This window comes from Panicum virgatum, chromosome 2K, assembly GCF_016808335.1.
Source record: "Panicum virgatum strain AP13 chromosome 2K, P.virgatum_v5, whole genome shotgun sequence".
NCBI classification, from domain to species: Eukaryota; Viridiplantae; Streptophyta; class Magnoliopsida; order Poales; family Poaceae; genus Panicum; species Panicum virgatum.
Window position 1 is genome coordinate 63,828,842 of NC_053137.1, and position 25,593 is coordinate 63,854,434.

The 25,593-nt window shown below is 47.6% G+C and overlaps 6 protein-coding genes across 6 annotated transcripts; 4 read left to right on the forward strand and 2 right to left on the reverse strand.

Moving 5' to 3' along the window:
* Nucleotides 1-2,690: 2,690 nt before the first annotated feature.
* On the forward strand, nt 2,691-3,209 carry LOC120695580. Its single transcript, XM_039978791.1, has one exon. It carries the CDS (start codon nt 2,691-2,693, stop codon nt 3,207-3,209), a length of 519 nt encoding a protein of 172 aa, XP_039834725.1.
* A 1,700-nt stretch (nt 3,210-4,909) lies between these two features.
* LOC120694461 (glutamic acid-rich protein-like) lies at nt 4,910-7,582 on the forward strand. Its single transcript, XM_039977588.1, has 8 exons — nt 4,910-5,209; nt 5,298-5,427; nt 6,260-6,382; nt 6,473-6,526; nt 6,729-6,775; nt 6,991-7,086; nt 7,214-7,265; nt 7,368-7,582. Exons 1-8 carry the CDS (start codon nt 5,114-5,116, stop codon nt 7,385-7,387), a joined length of 618 nt encoding a protein of 205 aa, XP_039833522.1. The 5' UTR covers nt 4,910-5,113; the 3' UTR covers nt 7,388-7,582.
* An 840-nt stretch (nt 7,583-8,422) lies between these two features.
* On the forward strand, nt 8,423-9,695 carry LOC120696225. Its single transcript, XM_039979355.1, has one exon. It carries the CDS (start codon nt 8,483-8,485, stop codon nt 9,392-9,394), a length of 912 nt encoding a protein of 303 aa, XP_039835289.1. The 5' UTR covers nt 8,423-8,482; the 3' UTR covers nt 9,395-9,695.
* A 953-nt stretch (nt 9,696-10,648) lies between these two features.
* LOC120696226 (glutathione S-transferase T3-like) lies at nt 10,649-11,808 on the reverse strand. The gene is made up of 2 exons (XM_039979356.1): nt 11,398-11,808; nt 10,649-11,307 (listed from the first exon to the last, which is right to left on the reverse strand). The coding sequence occupies exons 1-2, from the start codon at nt 11,791-11,793 to the stop codon at nt 10,723-10,725; spliced, it is 981 nt and encodes a 326-aa protein (XP_039835290.1). The 5' UTR covers nt 11,794-11,808; the 3' UTR covers nt 10,649-10,722.
* A 2,360-nt stretch (nt 11,809-14,168) lies between these two features.
* On the reverse strand, nt 14,169-17,699 carry LOC120694462. Its single transcript, XM_039977589.1, has 3 exons — nt 17,549-17,699; nt 14,792-15,716; nt 14,169-14,522 (listed from the first exon to the last, which is right to left on the reverse strand). Exons 2-3 carry the CDS (start codon nt 15,695-15,697, stop codon nt 14,421-14,423), a joined length of 1,008 nt encoding a protein of 335 aa, XP_039833523.1. The 5' UTR covers nt 15,698-15,716; nt 17,549-17,699; the 3' UTR covers nt 14,169-14,420.
* A 6,142-nt stretch (nt 17,700-23,841) lies between these two features.
* Nucleotides 23,842-25,491, forward strand: LOC120695581 (protein NODULATION SIGNALING PATHWAY 1-like). Its single transcript, XM_039978792.1, has one exon. It carries the CDS (start codon nt 23,842-23,844, stop codon nt 25,489-25,491), a length of 1,650 nt encoding a protein of 549 aa, XP_039834726.1.
* The last annotated feature ends 102 nt before the right edge of the window (nt 25,492-25,593 follow it).

A 25,593-nucleotide genomic window follows, 5' to 3' on the forward strand; every position in this document is an offset into this window, starting at 1 on the left:
AACGAGATCTCTCTATTCAGTTCATGCCGAGGCAGTAAACACTGGCGGCCTTTATACAACAAGCTCTCAGAGTTATAACGGGCCACGCCCAGATACAAGACTCAGCCCAAGACCACTCTAACTACACTAGCCACTCATCCTGAGATCTTGGCCCACTAGGGACACGACACAGCCCGATTCATGACACATCGTCTGTAATGTGTTTGTCTTTCAGCCTTCTCTCTGTTTTTCTTGGGCCATACGTTTTTTTTTTGAAGAAAAATCTTGTGCCGTACTGAGTAATAAGAATTTGGCGTAATGTTGAGTCTTGAGCACCGGCGGCAGCCAGCCAGTCTTCAACTCTTCATCATTGTTGGATGTATTTTTTTCTCGAATACGTAGGAGAGCTACGCATCATAGTATTAAGAAGAAGATGGAACGCTTGGTTTATCATTGTTGGATGTCATGCAAACAAGTCTTAAAAGAACAATATTATTTACTCATGGAATAAATTTAGAAAAATACGGTATCGAGAACTAAATCCCATATAGAGTAATTCCACTTACTCGACCACCTAAGCTTAGATCGCTTCACACCGTTAATGACATTATTAGGATCATAACAAGTCAATCACCGGTTTACGCTGCAATTAAATTAACGAGCTTAGCACTAGAAACTCCTTGCCTTTATATAATCCGAGTTTGTTTGAAGGAGCTAAAGTTGGGTACTAAATTTTATTACATATTATCACTCATGCACATGCTAAATTTTTTAAATCTTGATTGAAGTTTAGCCCATCTCATTATCACTTCTATCCAACAGGACCTCAGTAATTCAGTATTAGTAGGAAATATGGATTGTACAGGGATTACAGGAAGATGCAGCACGTCGGGGTCGTGGAGACGTGTGGACTCGTGGAGTGGTAGGGCCGTAGGACCACATGCCGAGACGTGTGCAGAGAAACCGAGGTTGACGGGGCGTGGGGTCGTACCTGGCTACTGTTGTGTGCACGGTAGAAAAAGCTTTGTTTTGTGGAGTCAGCTTATTCTCCAAGTTGATTTCAAAAAAAAAAGAAGCTTATTCTCCAAGTAGATCATGTTTTATTGGGCCATGTGATTTCAGGCCCATTTGTCGAAACCGCCCGCAAGTGCACAAGAAGGTCACATAATTCGAAGATGCTCATCGGGGTGCTCATAGAGGTAGGATTTGCTCATTAGTCAATTTCGAGGATTTGCCGGCTCAATCTTCGAAGATGCTCATAGAGATAGAGTTTGTGTATGTGTGTTCATAGATGTGTGAATATGCGTGCGTCATGAATATCTAGATTGTACTGTGTAATAAAAAAAAGCAGGTCACACAACTCCTCCTTCCGCCCGTCCGCCGTATTCTCTTGCCGTTTGCTGGCCGCCGACGCCCACCCGCCTGTTTCCCGTCCCCGCGCGGCGCGGCGCAGCCGGCAGCCACTTGCCCGCTGCCCCGCTCACCGCCGGCTAGCTACGCGGCAGCAACTGCGCGCACTACCTGGTTCATTCGTCTTCCCAGCACCTCCTGGCTCCTATCCCGCACCTCTCACCGCCGAGGCGTCTTCTTTTTTCTTTTTTTTACTCGCCGAGGCATCTTCTGAGATGGAGGAAGAAGCCTTTTTTTTAGGAAACTAATGGAGGAAGTCTTATGGTAACATGGGTTGTTTTGGGTATTAAAAGCTGGGACAAATGTGAGTTGCTAGTGTTATGAGAGGTGAGCTGTTGTTGCTAAGTAATATGAGACTATTTTCTCTTGCTGTTGTTGCTAGTGTTCCCAGCACCTACCACGCACACTGGGCCTATTTCAGTCCAACGGCCTACGAGTTGAGCTGTTACAGCTGGCTCTTTCGTCGTCATGTGCATCTCGAGCTCGATCATTACTCCTGCGGTCCTGCCCACCCTAATCAGTCAGTCATCGAGTCATCGATGCACAGCAAATGGGCCGGGCCTACCGCGCACGGTCGTAAGTCAAAGTCCACGCTGTCGCCTGCGCATATGGACGCGATGGTGAAGGCGGTCGGCCTGTGCGTGCAACAATGCAGTGCACGGAACACCACTTGGCCAGCTCCTTACTCCTTCAGATCCATGCATATGGACGCGTGTAGACTCGGTACACAAGCTACCTAGTCAACTGCGACCAAGCCGTACGTTCGAACATCAACAATGCATGTGTGTATGGGAATGTTCGCAGCTTCAGCCATTTGATCCCAACTAGCTAGCGTGCCCAGGGTTTTGAATTTCGTTTGTCAAAAAATTTCGGACATGGCCGAAATCACTGAATTTCGCGAAATTTCGGCCGAAATTTATTTTTAGACTATTTTTAAAAATACTTTTAAATATATTTAAATTATTATTTTCGAAATTTTCAAATTTCGGAGGAGGGCCGCGAAATTTCGCCGAAATTTTGAACACTGAGTGTGCCGTCGATTGGCCAGAATTTTTTTTCAAAGAAAATTGGTCACAAAATATTAGGCTACGGTTCGACGACGAGGTCAGAAAATATACGGCCTACGTACGGTTCGACGACGTCAGTATAGTAGCGTCGGAGGGAAGGAGTGTATATATATTGGTTCCATTCACAAGCAGGGACACACAGAGAGAGAGAGGGAGAGAGAGAGAGAGAGAGAGAGAGAGAGAGAGAGAGAGAGAGAGAGGAGAGAGAGAGAGAGAGAGAGAGAGAGAGAGAGAATGGCAGGCGCTGGTGCCACGACGACCATCAGGAGCAGCTTGTTCCACTCGCAGCACCCGCTGAAGCAATACCACTACGCCGAGGGATCGGCCTACTCGTGCGACGCGTGCGAGCTCAGGGTCACCGGCACCGGGTACAGCTGCGACGAGTGCAACTTCGACATTCACGCGGCGTGCCTCGGCCTCCCCGCCTCCATCTCCTTCGCCGAGCACACCCAGCACAGGCTCGAGCTCAAGGCCCTGGGGCCGGGGGCCAGCCGCCGCTGCGACGCCTGCGGGGAGACCTCCCACGCGGGGGCCCACGTCTACCACTGCGCGACGTGCGAGTACAACGTGCACCCGAGGTGCACCTCCCTCGTCGCCGCGCCGCAGCAGGGTGGGGCTGAGAGACGGAGAGGGAGCAAACGCCGGGCGATCAAGATGGGTCTCAAGATAGGGTTACTTGGCTTGAATATTCTGACCGGTGGGACCATGTCGCCAGTATTCGACGCCATAGACACGATGTTTAATGGTGTCTGATCAGAAAAGGAAGGGAGGTCCTTAGCGTCGCCTTATTAATTACTAGCTTCAAGAGTTCAACTTGTTCTCTGAAAAACGAAGCAGCATGCATGTCCTGCATGCGATTCCATGATCTACAGTAGTTCTCTGCACTTCTGCCGCTGCTTTCTCCCTTCTACATTTTCTTCGTTCTCCGATGTTGTATCCTCAATAAGGGCATCGCCTGCAATAGCTTTTGTTTCGTATTCTTTTTCTCTCATGCCGTGTTATGTACATCTAGCCGTTGGCACACTGTTAAGGCTTCAGCTACTATGGTGATTACTATTGTGTGCAATTGCAATGGATTCCGAAGTCAGCCTACCTAGCGCTGCACTAGCACTATGAAATATATGTTGATGGTACGCGGCAAACGGCGACTTAGCGTTCCGGTGCTCAATGTCCTGGAAGCAGCCTTCAATTAAACCGTACCTATCATGCCGTCATCGTTGTAGCCGGGCATGCCCGGTTACTCTGGCAACGATACATGTACTTTTTAAGTTGCAACGGTTGTGTTGGGTTTGCATAATTTGTTTCCTTTTTAAGTGCATGCAGTTTCTTCTTCCCAAGTGTAATCGTTCGAGCAAAATAATAAGCGCACTAATGGTGCCAGGATCATGTATAATGGTTGTAGCCAATGCAACTGCGCTGCTGGAGGCACTACTGCGCAGCAGGCTGCCTGCAATGTATTGTGTTTTACTGAGTTTTGGGGCACAAGATCGAGGTTTAGTCGATGTAGCATGACGATCTGTATCCAAGCGCAAAGAAACACAACCGTTGCAAGCGGTGGCCTCGAAGCTTGCAGGATCGTCCCCGATCGAGTTCCTCAGTGATCAACAACGCTAGAATGGATTGGATCGGACTTCCGCTCCCCTCACACTGCATGCCGTGTCAAGGGAGAAGACAGCAGCATTATTTGCGGGCTCAGCCCATAGAGTCGATCGATGAAATTGGCCTGCCCTTTACAGCAAACGGAGTATAGTTGACTACTATAGACCCTGGTCAGAGATGGCGTCGGTCTGTTCAGTGCCATCCCGAATCAACTGGATATGGGCTCCGGCCCCCGGTGCACTGAACAAACAACACGTGCGGTGCGGTGGTTTGAACAAAACCCCACTTGCCCTATTGGGCATTATCTACTAGTACCAGAACATGGTTTTGAAGTTGGGGAAACGAATGTCGACTGAACGTAACCATCAACACTATGAACTGTTTGAGCGGACCGAGAGTCCATATTGCATGATTCTTGGTGTTATCTTTTTTTCAACTGTTGTTTGGTGTACGTTTAATATCCATCGAATATACACAATGCAGGTAGCTAGCGCGCCGTCCCGTTTTGTCTTATAAAGTTTCAGATGGACGACCTGCAAACACGGTACTTGCAATGGTTGGATGGAGACCAAAAAAGAGTGTGACATAACAGGTGAACACAAGATTGGGCCAATTAACCACAGGTTTTGGCCTTGCAAAAGATAAAAGGTTCATCCATGTCAGTAAGAAAATATTTTATTGTACAGACTCAATTTTGGAACTTTTAGATATTGATCGTATATACATATATTGGAACATTGCAATCGTATAATTAAATAATAAAATGGCTTCAAATTTTTGCTAAATACTTGTCAAACATGCAGTAAGCAAATATATTAGAACGGGCCCTCAAAGTGTCTCGGCCCACGTCCTCCGGCCCACGCTACCTTGCCCTACCGCAGTCTTTGCCGGCCGCCGACGCCGCGCCGCGCCCATTTGTCCTCGCCGGCTCGCCGCTCGCCGAACCCGTAGCAAGCCCCCGGGCTCAAGCCTCTCACCGTCGACGCCACCCTCTCCCTTGGCGCCGCACGCTCCCATCCCAGCTCCCCGCCACCTCCCCCATCTGCTACCGCCCCCCGATGTCGTTCCGAGGCCGTGGAAGAGGGGGCCGCGGGAGAGGGGGAGGGTTCGGGTACGACCACCCGGCCAAGCACGTGCCGCACGAGGACTTCCCGGTCAGTCTCCGCCCGCTCCTCGCGTCTCCTGGTGTACAATTCACGTGCTGCTTCCAATTCTTCTGGTGACTCGTTTGGCTGGGAGCAGGACATCACCCTGCCGGAGTTGTGCGCCAAGCCGAGCAACGAGGAGAAGGCGCTGTTAGTGTCCACGTTGAAGCTCGAGGAGTTCTGGAGGACTTCCTGCTACCACCTAGAGGAGGATGCTCCCAAGAAAAGTATTATGACTCAACTTATCACGGCTTACCTTTTTGTTCATCTTACTTATGCGTGATGTCCTTATCTTCTGATATATAGCTTTGCTGCTTGGTTGCTCCAAAGTCTAGATTTTCTCTAAACCGGTTGGGTACACAATCAGCCCTGTAAAGTATTTGGAGGCAGCAATTTATGTTTCTTTCAAGTAGTTGGTTGCAGAATTGGGTTGAAGCCTCAAACTAATTGTGCTGAAGCTTTCAAACTTGGTATAAGTATAACCATGTACTGTAGGCAACCATTCTCAAAATATGTTAGTAGATAGACCACTTCATGTTTTGTTTAAGAAAATGACCGAATACTTGGGTAGACAGCGTGGGATGGAAGCTAGTTTTGTACTTTTGCCAGTTCATTAGAAATGAGTACCTATATTAGTGAGTGTCCTTCTATTTTGGGTTTTTTATATCCATTTTTCTACTTTGGTTGATTTGAAAGCTGGATTCTCTGGCTTCAATCTGTTTGTACCCAAATTATATTGATAGTGGATCCCTTAATCCTTTTTTTTGGCATCTAGGAGCTTGACACTTTTCTTGTATACTGTTTTGGCATACAATTGGCTTGTGAAAAAAATGTCATGTGCGTTACTGGATTTGTTATCTTCTTGTACTAGCTGCAACTCACAATTCAGCATCTTAAAAGAATATTTTGATCTTTCATTACTAGCGTCTTTTACCTTGTTCTGTTAATTAATTTTCACTGTCATCTTTAGGCATTATTTTATTTTTCATCCTTTTTTTTTGCGTTGGTCCTTTCCAACCTTTTTTAAGTTTAGTTACTTATGATTTAATATGTTGTCAGAGAATGAGGACAAAGAGATTGAAAGATTTTCTGATAGGAAACGCAAGACACATAACAAACGTGAAGCTCTTGCATCATATCTCAAATTAACCGCTTCGAATTTCCCTGCTGAACTGGTACAAGGTACTGTCGTTGAACATATTTCTGTACTGTGAAATTTTTTGTCAGCTCTACGTTTCCAGCATACTAACCATGATATTCTGTTCCTTTTAGGTTCTAGAAGGGGTCAAGTAAGCAACAAGAAACTCCGCTGGGATAAAGATTCAGGTTTGACAACTTCCACAGAATTAAGGGATAATATCATTTTTACTTCTTCATGAAATAGTATAGTACTTTAGAAATCTCCTTTTCAAGACTCTATTTCCTGTAGGGTAGCACAAATAACTGAAGGGAAACTTGCTACTGCTAGATGTTACTCAGTTATACTTCAATTTTTTTTTAACGTGGATTCTACCTCTGTGTTTGACAGGTGAGCATGCTTTTGAAGTGTTTGAGAAGCTTGAAGAGAAACACAAGGCAAGGCATCGTAATCATCTCTTTTTTTCATATTCCTGTTTAACCTTTGTATATAATGTTCATTGGGCGAGCATGTTTGAATTTTGTTCGTATCATCCCTGGCTTGGAAATTTGACTGTTTGTCATCATCATACTATCAAGCTTTTGCCAACAAAAGAAGCATGTCTTTTGTTTTTGTACTATTTCTTAGTCCATCATATTCATGGTGGTTGTAGGATGGAAGCAAGGTGGAAAAGGAAGGCGATGACGAGGAGGAGGAAGAGGAAGAAGCACAAGAGGAGGAAGAAATTTCAGATGATGACTACAATCAGGTGTGTACCACTGAATTTCCTTGCTGGGGTTTCTGTAAGCTAGAGCAGGGGATCTTGGTTTGTGGCTTGAGAAACATGTATAATTATCTTTTATATCACTTTGATACCTTGAATGTCACCCTTGTAGAATATTGAGTTTGATGACGACGACGATGATTGGAACCAAGAGGAAGAAGCACGTAAGTTCCCATTGAACCGCTATTCATATGACTAATAATTTTCTGAATCGAACTCCTGTCCGTTTCCGAAGATTCTGACAAAACACTTGTTTGTGTTAACAGATGAAGATTACTACGATTAAGTACGGATGGCCAGATTTTTTTTCTTTCTTTTCTTTTCATTTGCAACTCATCTAGCAAATTTGTTGGGAGTAGTACCTACCTAGGCTATTGTAGAGCAATATTTGTGCTGTTTTTTTTCAAAATGGTACATACTTTGTCAGAAACTCAGACCTATCAGAATAGCGAGATACACCGTTGCCAATTTTTGTCTTGCACCCTGACTCTCTGCAAACAGTGACGGGATATGCAATGTAGTTTATTTGCCAGGTTTTTGCCAACCTCCAAGAATAGGATTTGATCCACCATTCATGTCAGACTGCAGAATTCGGGGCGCCGTAGCTTCGTGTCTGGACGTTGTGTTACGACAGCAGCAATTATGCTATTCTGTGCTTGATAATGGCACGAAAGAGCTCATTCCCGGTGGAAGTCGTACTCGAGCAAGCAAACTCTAAAACGGTGGCCTTTGCTCTGACGTATACTGTTGCGTAGTACAATGTACTGGTCACGTACTGAGCAAACAAGAGGCCATCTCCATTGCCGTAGTGCAAGCAGGGCCACATCGAGAAGAAGGGCACGCAGCAGCTCGCGCGCAAACTGACTGTGCCGGCGACTTACCGGGCGCCGGCATGCATGTCGGCAACGACTAATCGCTCGTGGTCGTCCGAGGAGAAGAACGAGTCTCTGAAGCGCGGTACATCGGTCTGGCTCTCGCTATCCCTATAACACATTGTCCCCTTCTGAAATCTGAAGTCTGAACAGCGACCTAACGACTGCGTGTACTGTGTGGCTTGACTTTTACCTTTCAGAGTCATCGGAACTTCTGGGGAGAACGTAGGAGAGGGGGTCCGTGATGCCAGGTGACATCGCGTTGCTCTCCTGAGATCAAAGTCAAAGTCAAACATTTGGCTATATCTGATACGAGAAAGTATCCAGAGAGACAATTTCCAGCCTCGCCTCTTCGGTGAAATTAAAGTAAATAATTGAGTAAATACATGTGAAATTTTCACCTATATATACGTGTCGATGTCGGTCGACTGTGCACGCGAAACCAACAACTGATCCAGAAAGCAACCAAATTACCAGTGGCAGGCAAGCAGCAACGGGAGGAGATCGAGATGACCGCCGCAGCTTCGGCTACTTCCACAATCCGGAGCACGTACTACCACCCCCAGCACATGCTCACGTCCTACCACTACACCGCCGCGTCGACGCACCCCTGCGCCGCGTGCGAGCGCGTCGTCACCGGCGCCGGCTACAGCTGCGACGAGTGCGACTTCAACATCCACAAGGCGTGCTTCACGGGGCTCCCGGGCTCCATCTGCCTGGGCAGGCAAAGCGACCAGGGGCTCGCCTTCACCCTCGCCCTCACCCGCCTCGCCGCCGCCCGGGCGTGCGGCCTCTGCGAGGAGACCTCCCGCGCGGGGCGCTACATGTACCTGTGCGCGCCGATGGAGCTGTACCTGCACCCCCGCTGCGTGCTGCTCACCGCCGGCACGCACTTCCACCCCGAGCACTTGCTGTCCGTCTACTGCTACGACGGCGCCGGCGCGGCCTACGCCTGCGCCGCGTGCGAGCGCGCCATTACCGGCGGCGTCGGCTTCCGCTGCGGCGAGTGCGACTTCAGCATCCACGAGGCCTGCCTCGGCCTCCCCGCCTCCATCTCCTTGGCCCAGCACAGCCGCGAGCACGGCCTCACGCTCACCCGCCTCAAGGCCAGCCGCTGGTGCGACGTCTGCAGGGAGACCTCCCACGCCGGGTGCTACATGTACCTCTGCGCGCCGTGCAACTACGACGTGCACCCGCGGTGCGTGCCGGCGGCGGACGACGGCGGCGCCCAGCGGCCGCGGGCCCAGCAGCAGCCCCAGCGCGGCGGCCAGGTCGTCCAGCCGAACAGGGGCGGGCGCGGGGACGCCGCCCGAGCTGTCCAGACTGGCCTACATGTGGTGAGCGGGGTGGCACACACCGCCGACTCCGTGTGCACGCTCGTGAACACGCTGGCTTCAGCGGGCGCGTGCATGATCATGTGACGAATTGAACACCAATGCAGCAAGCCAACATGAAGGCAGGTGTCGATGTGTCACTGTTCAGAGTGGACTTCGAGTATATTCAAATTCAACCGACGATGGCCGCCGGCCGGCCGGTAATATATGCGCCGATCACTACGTAAAGTGCAGTAGTATTTTACTATTTTGTCTGTTTGTAACAAATTAAACCCGCTGCCGTCAAGTATTACTGTGACTTCTTAATTTAATTTATCTTTGTATTTGCTACGGAATGTGCTCCATTTCCCAAGTTTTTAATCAATTCCCAAGAACAAATTTTGATCCACTACTTTCATTTTCTTAAAGAAAGAACTGCAGTGCCCCTGGGGATTCATAGACAAATTATATCGAACACTATGTAAGAAACCAACAAAACAAAGGAGACACAGCCTTGCGAGATGCGGGATTGAGAAGCATCTCCTATGTGTAATAACAGACGCAGGTTGAAAAAAAAAGTGTCTTCTATGAGTGCTTTCTCAGCGCCAAGGGACAACCCGCGTTTCCTATGTACCCAGTTAGGGGTCAACCTGGTAACGGTTCGGTGTATAACCGGGTTTCCTAGTTTGGTTTTGTTATTTGGGCCTACATGGTTTGGGTGGGAATAGATTGGAAAGCCTAACGGGCTGGTCTAGTTTGGGGTAGCAACTATATGGATTGGTTGGGTTTGGTGCAAATGATTGCAAACCATGGTTTAGAGCAACTCCAAGAGTTTGCCAAAAAAATTCTTTCCCAAAACAATGTATTGGGGGCTCTCTCTAAAAACATTTCTCCCAAAAACATATCAACCCACATCAAAATGCTAATAACTAATCCCTAATATTTTAAAAAAAGGCCACGTCATTATAATTAGGCTCATAATTGGGCTGCGGCTTGCCCCCTCACGCACAGCACCTTCCCTCTCCAATCTCCATTGCCGCACAGCACCTGCACTCCGATCTCCATCGCCGCCGCTAGAAGGTCACGCCCGTGCATAGGAAAAGGAGTCCCCGCGATCTCCAACTCCAATTGGAGATAGGTAAAACGGATTCGATATGAGTCGACGAAGCCTTTCCATGCAACTGGTGATGGATTCGTCGTCAGATGATGACGATGATGATTTCCTCCTCTCTGTTACTCATGTGGCCATGAATGCGGATGAGTCTGATGATGAAACAAGACATCGTGGTTCTGTCCTAGGGCATCGAGTACTTCGGCGAGACAGACAGGCAGGGCATCATAGGTTATATCAAGATTATTTTTCAGATGATCCAACATACGGACATAGTTATTTTAGACGAAGGTATGTAAACAATAGAATTATTTGGATCATTTTTTTATAAATCCATTATATGTGTCTCATCACTTTTTAATTTCAGGTTTCGAATGAGGCGTACACTTTTTAATTCCATGGTCATAATCCTCTCTTCATCCCTCTTTTTCTGCAACTGGACCTCCTGACTCCTCACCTCAACCTCCTGACTCCTCACTTGGAGAAGTAGTTTTTCATTTGCAACTCGATCCTGTTCAAGAGCAAATGCTTTATTGAACCTCTCTTCTTTCTTTAGCTCTTTCTCCCCATCAGTTTCTTTCTTCTGTGCCCACATATTTTCTAAGGTTGCTGTCACACTTTTTTTCTTCTCTTGCAGCAATGCTGCTTTTGCCTTCTTACCTATTGGCCTTGTCAATGCACAAGCCTCCAGGCCTTCAACTGCACCTGGTTCTGTTTCACTTGGTAAAGCTGCACTCGGATCAGCAGTAGAGCTTGTCTTCTGCTTCTTGTTAAATGTTTTACCAGCAGCAAATTCATCAATTTTAGCAAGCCATTTTGGTTGTGTTCTCAGCTTATTCCAGCAATGCATGAACTGAAATGCTTTGCCATGTTCATCTTCAGACTTGTACAAGGCACATGCCTCTGCAACCTGGACACAGCAACATCCAAGGGATTTTCATTTATGAGATATAAAAATAAAATAGACGAAACAAATCCATGTCAGAAAATGAGTAAGTACCTTGTCTTGCATTGTAGTACCACTCTGACGTCTTAACTCAATCCGTGTTAGACATCCACAAAACTTGTTCACACATTTTTGTATGGTCTCCCACCGGTGCATGAGAGAATTAATGGTACGCTTTGAGGAGCATGTCTTGTGTTCATGAAAGTACTCATAGATACGAGACCAATACCTGCCACCCTTTTGATCTTTGCCTACGACTGGATCCAAGCTTATATTCAGCCAGCTTGAAACCAAAACCTCATCTTCGTGGTCACTGAAATTCTTTGATCTCTTATGGTTTGGCCTCACGGAGGGGGCAGCTGGACCAACTTGCGTTGCCTGTGATTGTTGGTCAGCATAGGTGTTGCCATAATTATCAAAATCACCTAGATTGGTTTCATCCATCATCATGTTGGAATAATATCCATTTCCTGTAAGTATTTACTCATTGGAATAATATTCATTTCCTGTAAGTATTTACTCAGTGATAAGTTTTCAGTAAAAGCTTAAATATAGCACGAACATATATGCATTGTCACAAGGTAGCATGAAGAAAGCACTTCAGATATTACTGTTAATTGCATAACTCTTGTCATGCTGTATAAACAAGGTAGCATGAAGAAAGCACAGTGATAAGTGTTACCATTAATTGCAGGGTGTTCAAATTCGAATTCAAAATCAGCCAAATTAAAGGAGTTAGCTAAAACTCTGCAATTGTTCTGAACTCTGTGTAGACAGCCAGGTTCAGACTTGAGCAAGTTAACTGAAAGCTATGTTTTTCAGTTTAACCGACCTGATTCAGAGCCGACTTTGATCGAGTTAGAGGCCGATTCATATAAAGTGAAGATAATAAAAACCATAGATAAAAGTGTCCTCTACAACTTTTATTTTCTAATCTTTCGAAGTAGGCACATAGAATCTAGAGAAAAAGGGAGCATATAAGTACATAACTCAGATTCAGCCGTTCAGGAAAGGAAGGCAAGGAACAGAGATGAACAGAGGGGGGCCGAGCGGCTCGCACGGAGTTTCTAGTCTCACATGGAATTGAGTTCAAGAGCTTATGATCCATACCATTCACAAATGGGTTGCCGTTGGCCTCTTGTTCGAAGGCAGCAGAGTGGTCGTCGCAGGATGGGTACGGCGCCGCCGATAGAGAGTCCGAATCGTTGCCGGCAAGGGCAGCAATCGGAGGACGGGGTTGTCCTCTTCCTAGCAGATCACCTCGTATGTCACCACCACCGGGCAGATCGAAGTCGCCACCGCTGGGCCTCTCCAAATTTCTGCAGCCGCCGTTCCATCGAGGGATGCGCTCGTCGCCGGGCCACTGAGGGTGCTGGCCAGCGACAGACAGCACGCGCCGTTGAAGCATCCCGCTGACGTGCCTTACTTGCCCATGCCGGACAGGAGCAGGTTGCCGTGGTGGCTCCATGTGCCGCCCTTGCGCCGCTGCTGCCGTAGCCGCCGCCGAGGAACAGCTTTTTGGCTCCCACGAAGTGGCGCGCGCCAGAAAAAAATCGCGGGAATGGATCCCTCGCGCGCGGGAAAGGAGGCTGCGGGGATGATTGGGGGCGGAGGCGCGTCGCGAAGATATGCGCGGCGAGTCGGACGGGATTCGCATCGCGAATAGTTTGGGAGAGGTTTGGGGGAGCTGTTGGACTTTGTTTTTTTTTAATTCTCTCCCTAAATAAGATATTAGGGGTGAGATAAAGGTGCTTTTGGAGTTGCTCTTAGCACGCGTGCTGCGTTGTGGTTGCTGATTCATTTAACGATGTTTTGGCCTTCCACAATAGAAAGCTCGCCACGTGATGCGGTTGGAAATGGTTTTGAGTTTGCAAGCAGCTCGGTTCAGTTTGGTTTTGGCATGCGATGGATTGGTCCAAGGTGGTTTGAGTTGACTTGATTAAAGAAAATGGTACGGTTTGGATTTAGTCTGGATTACAAACTATTAGCAGCTTGAGTTAGGGGACGCGGATAGACAAGATGTGTCTCCAATGATAAAGGAGACACGTTTTGCAACATGTCTCCTATATGTCTAATTATAGGAGATGCGTCCACAGAAGCACAAACATGTCTCCTATATGTCTAATTATATGAGATGCATCCAAAGAAGCCGTGTCTTCTATGATAATCCGCGTCTCCTATATCTCTTAATAGAAGACGTGGGTTTGCTATCGATGAATTTTTAATCTATTATGGATATTTTGATTTCATCTAATGTAATATTTTTTGGACATGCAAAATACTATTTTGGGTTTATTTTTGTTCAATCATTGCACTGGAAAAGGTCTTTCGAGTCTAAATTAGCCTTAAAATAGCAGTTGCTAAGATCACCACCGTGCTACCCATGCTATATATTACTTTGAAAAAACTTTTACCACTAGAGTTGAATTTTGTAGAAGTTTTACAAAATTGAATTATTTTCATACATGGATTAATATAATTTTTGTTGCCCGTAGCAATGCACTATTTCTCTTTGCTGCAACATTCGTTTACATCGTAACCGAGGCAATTTTCACATGCAAAACTAGTCATTACACTGATAAACGATTAACTTCAAATAAACTACTTTTGGTTGGTAACACATCAATATGTGAGTTGGTCTCACAAGTAGTATTGATTTCAAATTCATGTTGATCTTTCCTTGTCAACAACGTGACAACACAAATACACAATCCTATTTGTTTTCATTTACTACATGTCTACATGGGTCCGCATCTATCGTCACAAGGTGGTGCTTCCGGTAATGCTAGGCAGAATTTTAGAGAAAGAAAGTATAACTTCCAGCCTTAAGAAACTCAATTTACACGCCACCTTTCATTTATATACCAAAACAAACAATATACTTGTACAAAATTGCAGGCGCATAGCAATAGTACAATATAATACTGACAAATTGATTTGATTATGAAGGGAGAGAAAGAAGCAAAAAAATAAAACAGAACTTATATTCTTCTCTGTATGCAGTACGTAGGAACAAACTCTTCAACTAATCCATGTCATTATCCATCTTGTGAGATTTGGCTGTATAAAAGACCCCTTTAACTCGACGGTTCACCTTTCATCTTTGCTTCAAGGTCCTTCACAGCATTAGTAAGAGGTCTTGCATCCTGAGCTTTAGCCAGCTTACCATGTTCATCATACTGCATAAGATGTTATTATCAGTAAAAAAAAGTGGCAAGCAATTACATCAGATCGACCTTAGCATTCTATTTCATCAAAAAAATTGTCAGCAAATAAATGAGACATATTCTTTTGACAAAAATAAAAGGTTTACTGTATAATCAGATGTAAAGCAATTGAACAAGATTCACATGTGCCATCAATTTCGAAATAATATGCCAGAAGCAAGTAGGACACTTAGTTCATTCCAAAATCATATAATGTAATTTAAAAATATCAAAAGCCAGACCTTTTCTAGCTTCTGAGCAAGTTCCTTAAGTTCTTCTTCGGAACGCCCTTTCTTGTGAATCACCTTAAGGACCTTAAGCAAATGTGCCTGAAGAAACTCCAAGCAGTGATTCTCAAGATCGCGCTCAGCGAATGAGGAATCGCAGCCGAAGGGGCACTTCATGGGCCTCATTGGGCAGACAGTGACACAGTGCCTATCCATATCACGCCTCAGGAGGCGTTTGTCACAGTTCTGCTCGCACTGAAGGACCTTGAACGGGCAAGCAGCATCATGAGCATCCATGCAGCGGACAGAAACTTTGGCTCGGCATCCGTCATTTGGGCAAGTAACAGGTCTGAAGCTACATTGTTCCTTGTGATCAGCCAGCCGCTCCTCATTTTCATACTTCTCAGGGCAGTGGAACTTGGTCTTGATGTCGACATTCTTGAGGAGGACCTCGGCGATGGCTTCCCTCCTATCTAGAGGCCAGAAGCGGGTCATCTCCATCTCCTGGACAAAGTCATCAATCTTATCCTCACGGTTGTCGCTCAGCAGCCACCCAGAGACATGGCCGATGATATTCCTCTTGGTGCTGCTGAAATCATCCATAAAAATTGAAACGATTTCAAAAGGGTCCTCCGGCATCTCATTCTCGGGTTCCTGATTCGCTTCGGACTCGATCAGAGCATCGGCAATGAAAGTATCGCTCCTCTGCGTGATGTAGTCCACCATCTCCTTCCTCAACTCAACCGCGACAACGGAGGGCTTTCTGAACAGATCACCTGTCGTGCCATCAACGCAGACTGCAGCCAGGCCAGGGAGCAGGAGCTGTGCCAGTTTGTGCATTGCCTCTGAATCGCAGTACGGACATTGAATGAGCGGCCCTTCGCCTCTCTCTGTTCCAGGATCCGCTACTGGAAGGTCCATTGCGTTTTGTGATTAAAACCTGCAAACAGAAGAAGCTGTCAAGCAACCGATCAGCAACAAAAAGAAATCTATACATGTTGCTAGTGAAGGAGAAGGTGAAGAAAAAAAAGAATTTCTGGTTCAATCTCCACAATCCTTCAGGTGAACATGTGAGAGAAACCTTCTCACATTAAATAACAGATAATAACTCCACAGTTGATCCAAGGGGCGGACATAAAGAATCAGACCGATTCTAGGTGGATTTGAGGGCTTGTCGCAAAGAAATCCATGACACTGTAACAAGCGTCCCAGAAAAAGAAATATTTGGGAAAATTTTTATCATGTCACGAAGAATTCTATTTCAACTAATTCATTTCCTTTTTAGTTTTTATTTGATTTGGCATCATTCAACAAGAAAAAAGGGACGAATTCGACAAATTCTTCTTTTTGAAAAATTATGTGATAATTATGAAAACCAAATCTTTCTGGGACAGATTTGATATGTCCAAATCTGTCATATTACAGAAAAATGACAAACTGACACATCAGCAAATAAAAAGTGCCAGACTTTAGTCGCACTAATCTGCCAAATTTTGCTAACAAGCTAACCATTACTTAACCGGGTCCAATAATAACCAAACCCGATAATAACACATTGGACCAACACCAATCCAACTTCTAATTCCAGTACCTCATGTTCACAATCAACAAAATGAGGACAACAAAAAAGTAAGTATTGATTTCTCTACCATTTTTTTTTCAATTCTGCAATTCTTCTTTCTGAGCAGGTTAAAACTTAGAGAGAAACTGAACTAAACTTGGACTAGTAGCAATAGAAACCATGAATCATACAATAGGTGATCTACATTGGTAATCTAAATTATACTTGAAAAAAAATGGATGGCAGGAATCAAATCACACCATTCAGCTGCAATAAGAGAAGATAAGCTAGAACAAATCAGCTTGGAATAAACAATAGCCCAGATTGAAGTTTGCACGGTTTGCACGAAGGGGTTGGTTTGCAACTGATATGTTCCCAGGGTAAGATGGGGTTGAGATTTTGGTTGCGCTGTTTTATGGGCCTTCTATCCAACTTTAGGCCCATTGGTCTTCGTTTTTCCTTTTCTTTTATAAAATGGCACCACCTAGAAAATCCCTAGGCTCGCCTAAGCTCTAGGTCGTGGGTCACACCGGTTAGAGACCACTAGTGCCTTTTACAACCTTGCGGGGGTCCCTGTGGCAATGGAATTGCACACACTTTCTAGTCTAGGTGTTCAAAGGTGAAATATAGATTCTCAAATCAGTTTTTTTTTTTGTTCTGATGCTTTTTTTTTGTTTGTTCTAACGCTTCAACATCCAGGACAGAAACTCATCCCAGCATAAATCGGCAAACATCGTGAGAGCAAGAATTAACACAGATTCACATTGCCGCACTAATTGGTGACCCGAATTGATGGATTGTGATTCTAGTTCCAAGAAAACATCGATGGAATCATTAACACGGAAGAGGTACCAGCCCGGAAAAGCGCAGCCGGCAAATCCCTAAAAAAATTCATCGAAATAAAACATAAACGCAGCAAAATAAACCAAATCCGCAGCACACCGGATTGATTGGTTGCTTATTACGGAAAAAGATGAACAAACAGTTGAGTTCCAGCGCTCAAGCAACGAAGGGGAAAGATCCCGCAGCACAAAACATCACGAACAAGCGAGGCATCCTATCCTAACCAGCCAGGGAGCCAGGGAGGCAAAAACGACAGGAATGAGACACGCAACCGCGCCCGGATCTCCACTCAAGGCCAATGGCGTCCGTCGTCGGGGGCAGATGAGGACGCCATCCAACGGGGGAAGGAAGGAAGGAGAGATGCGTACCTGGATCTGGATCGGGACGAGGCCGGCCGGCGCGGAGGAGAGGGCGGTGGGGAGGCACTGCGAGGAGAAGACGTGGCCGGCCCTTGGAAACGGACTATGGGAGAGGGCCAGAGGGGTTTACGCCCCGTCCCGGTGAACCGTCGAATTTTTTTTACGTTTAGCCTATTTTAAATTTTATTTAAAAATAATCTACCCAAACAAATATTTGCATATCTATTAAATATCGCTGACAGGTGATTTTTCCTACCACCGCATTCAGATTAGGAGCATGCTGACTTACGAGCGCCCGTAAATTGGTTTCTGTGCGGTCGATTTCAAACCAGAGCCAATCATGACCTTCTGCCCCGCCAGCTGACTTCCATTGGTCCAAACCACGCAAATTGATGGACTTCCGATTCCCGCAAACCCATCAAAATTATGATTCATCAACTTAAACACAAGAAAAACTATACTGGTGATTAAGCTTATATATAAAAGATAATTCAGAAAAGTTCTGCGATTCTTTTGAACAACAAAATGAAAATACAATTTCAGAACAAAAGTTGATAAAAAAATGAACGTAGCAAAAAGTTTGAATAATTTTTTTTTGAAAAGATAAATGCTCAGAAATATTATTTGAAAAAAAATTAGAAGTCAACATTATGAACAAAAGATTAAAATTAAAAAAACATTATTGCAGAAAACATTAGAAAAGAAAAAGTTAATATTGGAAAAGGGTTAAAATTTGGAAACAAAATTTTGGAAGAGAAAGATATTGGAGAGAAACTTTTTTGAACAGTTTGGATAGAAACTTTGGAAGGAAAAAAAATTGCTGAACAAAATTTTTAGACAGAACTAAAGAAAAAAGAAAAAGAAAAATGTTGTTGGATACGGTGAGTGAGAGAGAAAGAGAGGAGCACATAGAAGATAAAATGGGAAGAGAAATTGAAAAGGTAAATGGAACGCTGGGCCCACAATGTGGGGACGGGATACGTGCTCGTGCGTGAGTGAAACTGGTGGTGGCGGTGGGGGTCTGTGCTTAATCAACCGTGAGTTTAAAATCGTGCGGTCGATTGTAGAATTAGGATTGGGTTCAAATTATGTGGTGTACATGCAAATACATCGTGAGTCAAACACCATACATCTGAGGCCACACACGTCAAAAGGTTGTTCGGGCACAAATGCTAGTATGAAGATTACAGTCATGCTATCCAATGGCCCTAGGCCCTAGCTTGAGAAGCTGAACTGTATCACCACACTGGATACTGTCTAAGATGAGAAACAATGAAAATCAATGATATGGACCTTTTTCAACTGAAACTATGATGTACCCAATAATATCACGGGTTTATACCCCATCCAGAGGCAATGGTAAATGCATCCAAGCCCCGGTCCAATTTACGAAATCTGTGACCACTAACTACAGCACATATTCACCCCGTTCGCTGCGCTGCTCCACCAGCCAAATAATAGTATTTTTCTCTCACACCACTCCAGCAGCAGACTCCAGCCACCAGCCAGCCAACAATATTTTTCTCTCACATCACTCCAGTAGCAGCCTTCAGCATCAGCACAGCGAACAGGGTGAATATATGCTCTAAGCTGTCATGTAACAGGTATACTCCTAATGCGAAAAAAAATACTGAACAGACAAGGATACAACCCGTGAAGGAGAAATCACTTTGCATACTGACTATGCATTTCCCCCGGCAAAAAATCGACATTTTCACCACTCACATCCTAGTGCCAATCGCACCACCCTGGTGCTTACGCACAGGACCATTAGAACTGCCTCCACTGTATGGATGCACCATCGCTACGCCATGGCTGACAACCTTTTCATGCTCCAAACTATAGATGGCCATTTGGCCCGATACCCATGGGGCCCGAAGCCTGGCCCATATTAGCCCGACCCGAGCTCGGCACGGGCCCGAATATTATTGGGCTCGGGCCGGCACGGGCACGATAGCCGGGCCGTGCCTGGGCCTCAATCCTGGCCCATGGACACGTCCAAGCATGGCCCGAAAAAGCCGGCCCGATCGGCCCGATGGGTGGCACGGCGGCCCAGGCACGGCCCACGGCCCGCTCCCCAGGCCAGGCCAGCAAAAGAGCCATTGGAGGCCTGCTGCCGGCCCAGCCCAGCGGAGCGGGTATGTAAGGGGGCGACGGCCTCCATTCGCTCGCCCCGCCCGCCCCCACTCGGCCTCTTCGCTCCCCTCGCGGCCTCGCCTAACCCTAACCCTAGATCGAGCCTCTCCGCTCCCCTCCCGTCTCCGTCTCGATCTGATCATCTTCTCCAACTTCGGTCGCCGGCTCGCCGCTGTTGGCCGTCCACTCTACCCTTTTCTCTTTGTTTTCCTCCCTACTTTTGCATCTTCACCGGTCGACTCGCTTCCTCAACTCAAATCCGTCCCCAAACCCGGTCATCCCTCTATAAATCTCATAGATCCGGCCGTCCTCGACCTCGCTGGCGTCCTTGGTGCTCCGGATCTGGTAAGTCCCTAAACCCTAACGTGTTTTTTCAATTTTTTTATTTCTTTCTCCTGTTCTGATCTTTTGACCTCTCTGCGCAGTTGCTCGGCCGATGCAAAGCCGTTGGGGGTACCTAAGGGGCTGGATCTGGGTTCTTTGGACCCTAACCGGCAGCTCGGTTCCCTCAGTTTGGCCGGCCGACGCGAAGCCGTGACGCGCCGAAGGCCTGGCCTGCGGCCTGCCCTCCAGGCCATAGACGACGACGAGGGCCACATCTTGACCTGGTGGCATGAGCACAAACAGTCTTATCCAGTACTTTCTATCTTAGCTAAGGATGTTTTAATTGTGCCTGTTTCTACCATCTCTTCAGAATATACCTTTAGTCTAACTGGCAGGATCATAAAGGAGAGGAGGCGTCAGTTGAAGCCAGAGATGGTAGAAATGCTCACATGCATCAAAGACTGGGAGGCTGCAGATGAAAGAGCTCAGCACATGGTGGAGAATGGAGACCTGGAGGCAGCTTATGAAGATCAGTACTTTGATGAGACTCCAGCACAAGCTGCTGTGTAATAGGATAGTTTATTTGCACTGTATGACTATGAGGTTAACTTAACATTGTAACTTGAACTTAATGAGCTGGGCTGTACTCTTTTTTCCTATCTAGGGTTTTCTCACGAGGTGTGAGTTTTGATCTAGATAGGTTTTTAATGAGGCAGTCATTGCACAAAACAGCTCATCCTTGATATTTTGTTGATTTCTGTCAGTTTTTGTTACTCAAGATGAATCGATCTGTTGAATGAGCCATGTTGCGATTTTAGTGCCTAGCCTCGTGCCTGGGCACTTGGGCGGCACGAGCCCGGCGGGCGGCACGGCACGGCCCGAAAGGGTTTAGTGCCGTGCCTGGGCCTCAAGTCCGGCACGCTGGGCGGCACGGCATGGCACGGCACGAAAGTCTTTTCGTGCCCAAGCGTGCCATGCCTAGTCGTGCCGTGCCTAGGCGTGCCTGGGCCGGGTCGTGCCGTGCCGCCCATTTGGCCATCTATACTCCAAACCCACCAACCAAACCAGAGAGGAAATTTTAATATTTGCCACCCTTACCAGCGGTCATCGTTCGGTTGCCATTCGAGCTAACAAATTTGCCACCGCTACAATTCCAGGCGTCTATTTATTTTTTTGTCATTTTGGAGATGTGGCAGGCCACCTCAGCATGCCAGCGTGGCTATGGGAAAAGACCCCGCTGCCCCTTTCAAGGGAAATACCCCCGCCGCTCACTGGCAGGTGGGTCCCACCTGGCAGCTCCTTCTCCCGCCTCTAGCACATTGCCTGAAGCATGAGATAACCTGTGAGGCTTGGGTCGTGACCCCATGTTTCATGTTTGATGTCCATGAAAATGACCAGTCTGCTCTGCTGACAGGATTCCTGAAACCAACGTCCTCCTTTTCAGAATCATGTTTCATTTGTACTGATGCATTTCCCCAATCCCGAAATCAGGAATCAGATGAAGGGAAATTAAAATGAGGATAGGGGAAACGTCAAGTGCAGGAAGAACATCATACTGTTCACTCCCGAACCCGATTGCCGTCTGCAGAAAGCTGACCGATTGATCTGATCCTTCGCTTTCACCTCCTCACCACTACCAATTCTTTATGTTCCTGTCGATTTCACCGGCCACTGACCCTGACAACATGTCTGATGTAAACGATGTTTCAGCGCAACCAATACGTGCACGTACTGGCGCTGATGCTTGTTAACCAACCGATACCAAGAGATGTCGTATGTCGATACCGACCTGCTCCCTGCAGCATGTACAGGGGACAGCCAGTTGGTATTTCTCGGCATGGGGAATGGTCCCAGTAAAGCTTTCATGCTTGCAGTTTGCAAGGAAATTGGTTATCTGAACCTTGTAATTGAAGGTATTTACTCGTGATTTTGGCTTATCATCTTAATCATCTGAAAAGAAAAATCCGTACAATCAGAATGACATGTTTGAGCTTCCATTGAAAACGTTGATGCGTGTCTATTTATCTCTCTCAGCCACTATGTAATGCGTGTTCACTGTCTCATAAACACACAACTAAGCGGTAAACAAATCATCCTGAATCATATCATAGTTTGTCAGGAAGGAAACACGCGCGCGTTTCAGATTTTAGCAGAGCGAATGGACAGATCACAATATGTATAAATGTATGTACATTCAATCTCCTCACTGATGTCCTAATAATAAAAAACAGTAATGTTCGAAGGCGATAGTCGATAGTCCATTCTAGAAAGAAGCAGGATGGATTTTCAGAAGGCATATTCTGATATCCCTTTGCTGCTAGGTCATCAGGCGTGTCTCTAGTTACTAGTTTAATTCCTTGATTAGTTAGTAATGTAGACATGTAGGCTCAGAGCTCACACATTACAATAATGACGCCGCACATGAGAATACAACACAAATGATTCTGCATGACACGTCATGTTTGGAATGGGATTGTGAATTTGGGGTCCAGAAACTTCACATGGATTTTCAGGAATTTTATCTGGGTTGATACGGAGCTAAGTTTTGTGCCTCGAAGTGATAGATGTAAGATAGCACATTTCGTGTTCAGTTTATCTGCAGTTTGCTTCTTTCCTTGGATACCCTAAGCAACTGTGTTGATAGGCATCAGTTTTAGTACCAATTGGCTGTGCACTAGCTAGGGTGGAGTTCGATACTCGATAGGCAAAGAACTTGGCAAGTTGAAGCAATTGAATAAGAGAGGTTCCGGAAGATTGAGGTCCATGAAATTCCTCTGTTAATCTATGAAGCCATGATGGGTACGTAACACTGTACTATTAGTTAATGAGGCATGGATTGCACTAGACAGGGACAGGTTGATGTCGTTAAGCCAATCCATCGATTACTACAGCTAAAAAAACCGTGTCTTTCAGTAACAGGTGTGTCACTGGAACACAGTAGCATCTAGTGTTTCAGTGTGCAGGATAGGAAGCTGCTGGATTGCAGTGAGATATTTCAAGTAGACACGGGAATACAAGAGAGACATTTCGATTCATACAGTTTTCTCATGGATAAGCATTTTACAGTCTCTATCTCCGGTCCGCTCAGCACAAGCCTGAATAAACTGTGGAAGAAAGCAACTTCTGTCTTGCCGTTGTAACTGTGCTGCCTACTAGAGTATAATTCTAACAATTAATCTCAAACAACTACGAAGTTTCTGTTTTATAATATATGACTAGTTGATCGAATGATCCTTTTCTTGATGGGGAATAATTCGTTTTTGTAAACTGCAAAGTTTTTGTAGCTACCGATCCAGGCTCAAACTGCATTATTCCCTTGATGTGCATGCCTTTGGTTGTATTACATGTACAATCTACATGGATACAAAGGATGATCAGCTAAAAAAAATGTAGATCAGTTTTCGGACCTGAACAACTGTCGAGTCCTTACAGGTTCAGATGTTAGCCCAAGCTACCTGCCGTAAGAAATTATCTAGAGAAAAATGTTGTTAATTTGTTGAAGACAGCAATGTCACTTTTATGCTAGATTAGTGTGCCACAACGCCTGCGTCATGGACTCTCGCAAGGAGTCGTTTAGGGAGCAACCTATCCAATCATGTGCTGTTGCTCCAAGGAACTGGTGAGATGTACATAGAACTAGAAGCCTTCCTTGTCACCCTCCAATCACCAGCACATTATAAAAATGCTGGGAGCGCCGCACTTCTGAAGTAGTAGTACACCGATAGAAATAGAATGTGTACTTTGTCCTAGCCCTTCAAGGTTGCAGTACACACATGCCAAGATCGCCAAGCCCTTGCAAGCTTTGAGAGGTGAGAGATCTCCACCAACCCTATGCGATCGCCATGAGCAATGAGCGAGGAGACCAAGAACCCGCCGCCGCCACAAGCAGCGGCGCCTCGGATTGGCTCGACGAGTCCATCGCCTTCCTCGCCGCCGACCTTGACGTCGGCCTCGGTGCTTATGGCTGGTTGCAGGGATCGGTAGAGGAGCAGCAGCAGGGCATCGACAGCATGGTGGCGGAGACACGGCTACCTCCGACCACCACCTTGTCGACCCAGTCAGGCCTGGGCCCTGTTACCACTAGCGTTGCGTCGTCGGCGGCGGCGTCGCCGCGGGAGTTTGGGCAGCCAAGGAAACGCAAGTCACCGCAGCACAGCAGCCAACACTGTCCGGTTGGAGGCGGCCCCGAGCTTGACAGCGGAGGAACGAGCAGCAACCGGAAGCCGAGCAAGAAGGGCAGTGCCAAGGCGGGTGCGGCGAGCTTGGGCAGGGATGCAAGGTGGGCGGAGCAGCTGCTGAACCCATGCGCGGTCGCCATCGAGGCGGGCAACCTGCCGCGAGCGCAGCACCTGCTGTACGTGCTCGGCGAGCTCGCCTCGTTCTCCGGCGAACCAAACCACCGCCTGGCCGCGCACGGGCTGCTCGCCCTCAAGCAACGCCTCCCGCACGCCGTGGGTCCCGCGGCTGCGGCGACCGTGAGGATGCCACCCTGCGAGTGCCCGACGCCGGTGTTCTCCGGCGTCGACCCGCGCCTCTTCCGCGCGTCGCTCATCAGGTTCAACGAGGTCAGCCCGTGGTTCGCGGTCCCGAACGCGCTCGCCAATGCCGCGATCGCGCAGGCCGCGGCGGCGATGGGTGCCCGGCCGGCGGCCGAGCCTCATCGTCAGATTCACGTCGTCGACGTCGGCGTTTCGCACGGCGTGCAGTGGCCGACGCTGCTCGAGGCGCTCACTCGCGTGCCACGGGGCTCCACGCCGCCTGCCGTCTGCCTCAAGGTCGGCGGCCCCGCGGCCGCCCCACCGGCGCCCTTCTCCGCTTCGCCTCCAGGCTACGACTGCTCGCCGCAGCTGCTCCGGTACGCCAAGACCATCAACCTGGACCTCGCCATCGAGCAAGCGCCGTGCACGGACAGCCTGCACGGCATTCTCACCCCCGGCGAGACCCTCGTCGTCTGCCTCCAGTTCCGGCTCGGCCACGCCACCGCCGACGAGCAGGTAGCCGTACTCCGGAACATCAGGAGACTCAACCCGGAGCTACTAGTCCTCGCCGAGCTGGACCTTGACTGCGGCGGCCGAAGCGACGGCAGCGTGGCGAGCGAGTTCGCGGCCAGGCTGGAGCATCTCTGGATGTTCCTGGACTCGACGGCCGCTGCGTTCAAGGGCCGGGACGCCGACGAGAGGCGGGTGATGGAAGCGGAGGCCGGGACAGCACTGGCGGCCACGGTGCCGCGGGGAGCGGCCGTGGACGGAGGGAGGGAGGCGTGGCGGGCGCGTTTGGCCGCGGCGGGGTTCGAGGAGGCGGCGTTCGGGGGCGAGGCGGTGGAGACGGCGAAGGCGCTGCTGAGGAAGTACGACGGCGGGTGGGAGCTGGTGCCGCCGTCGCCGTCCGCCGGCGCCGCGGTGGGGCTCCGGTGGAAAGGGCAGCCCGTGTCGTTCTGCTCCCTGTGGCGGCCGGCGCAGGCTAGCCCGGAGCTTATTTGGCGTGGCGCGTGAGCGGCACGGGGATGAAGCCAGCCATGAAGCAGATGCGGGCCGAGCGCTCTGGTGACGGCCGGACATGCGGGTGGGGGTGGTGCGAGGCGTGAGCGTGAGCCG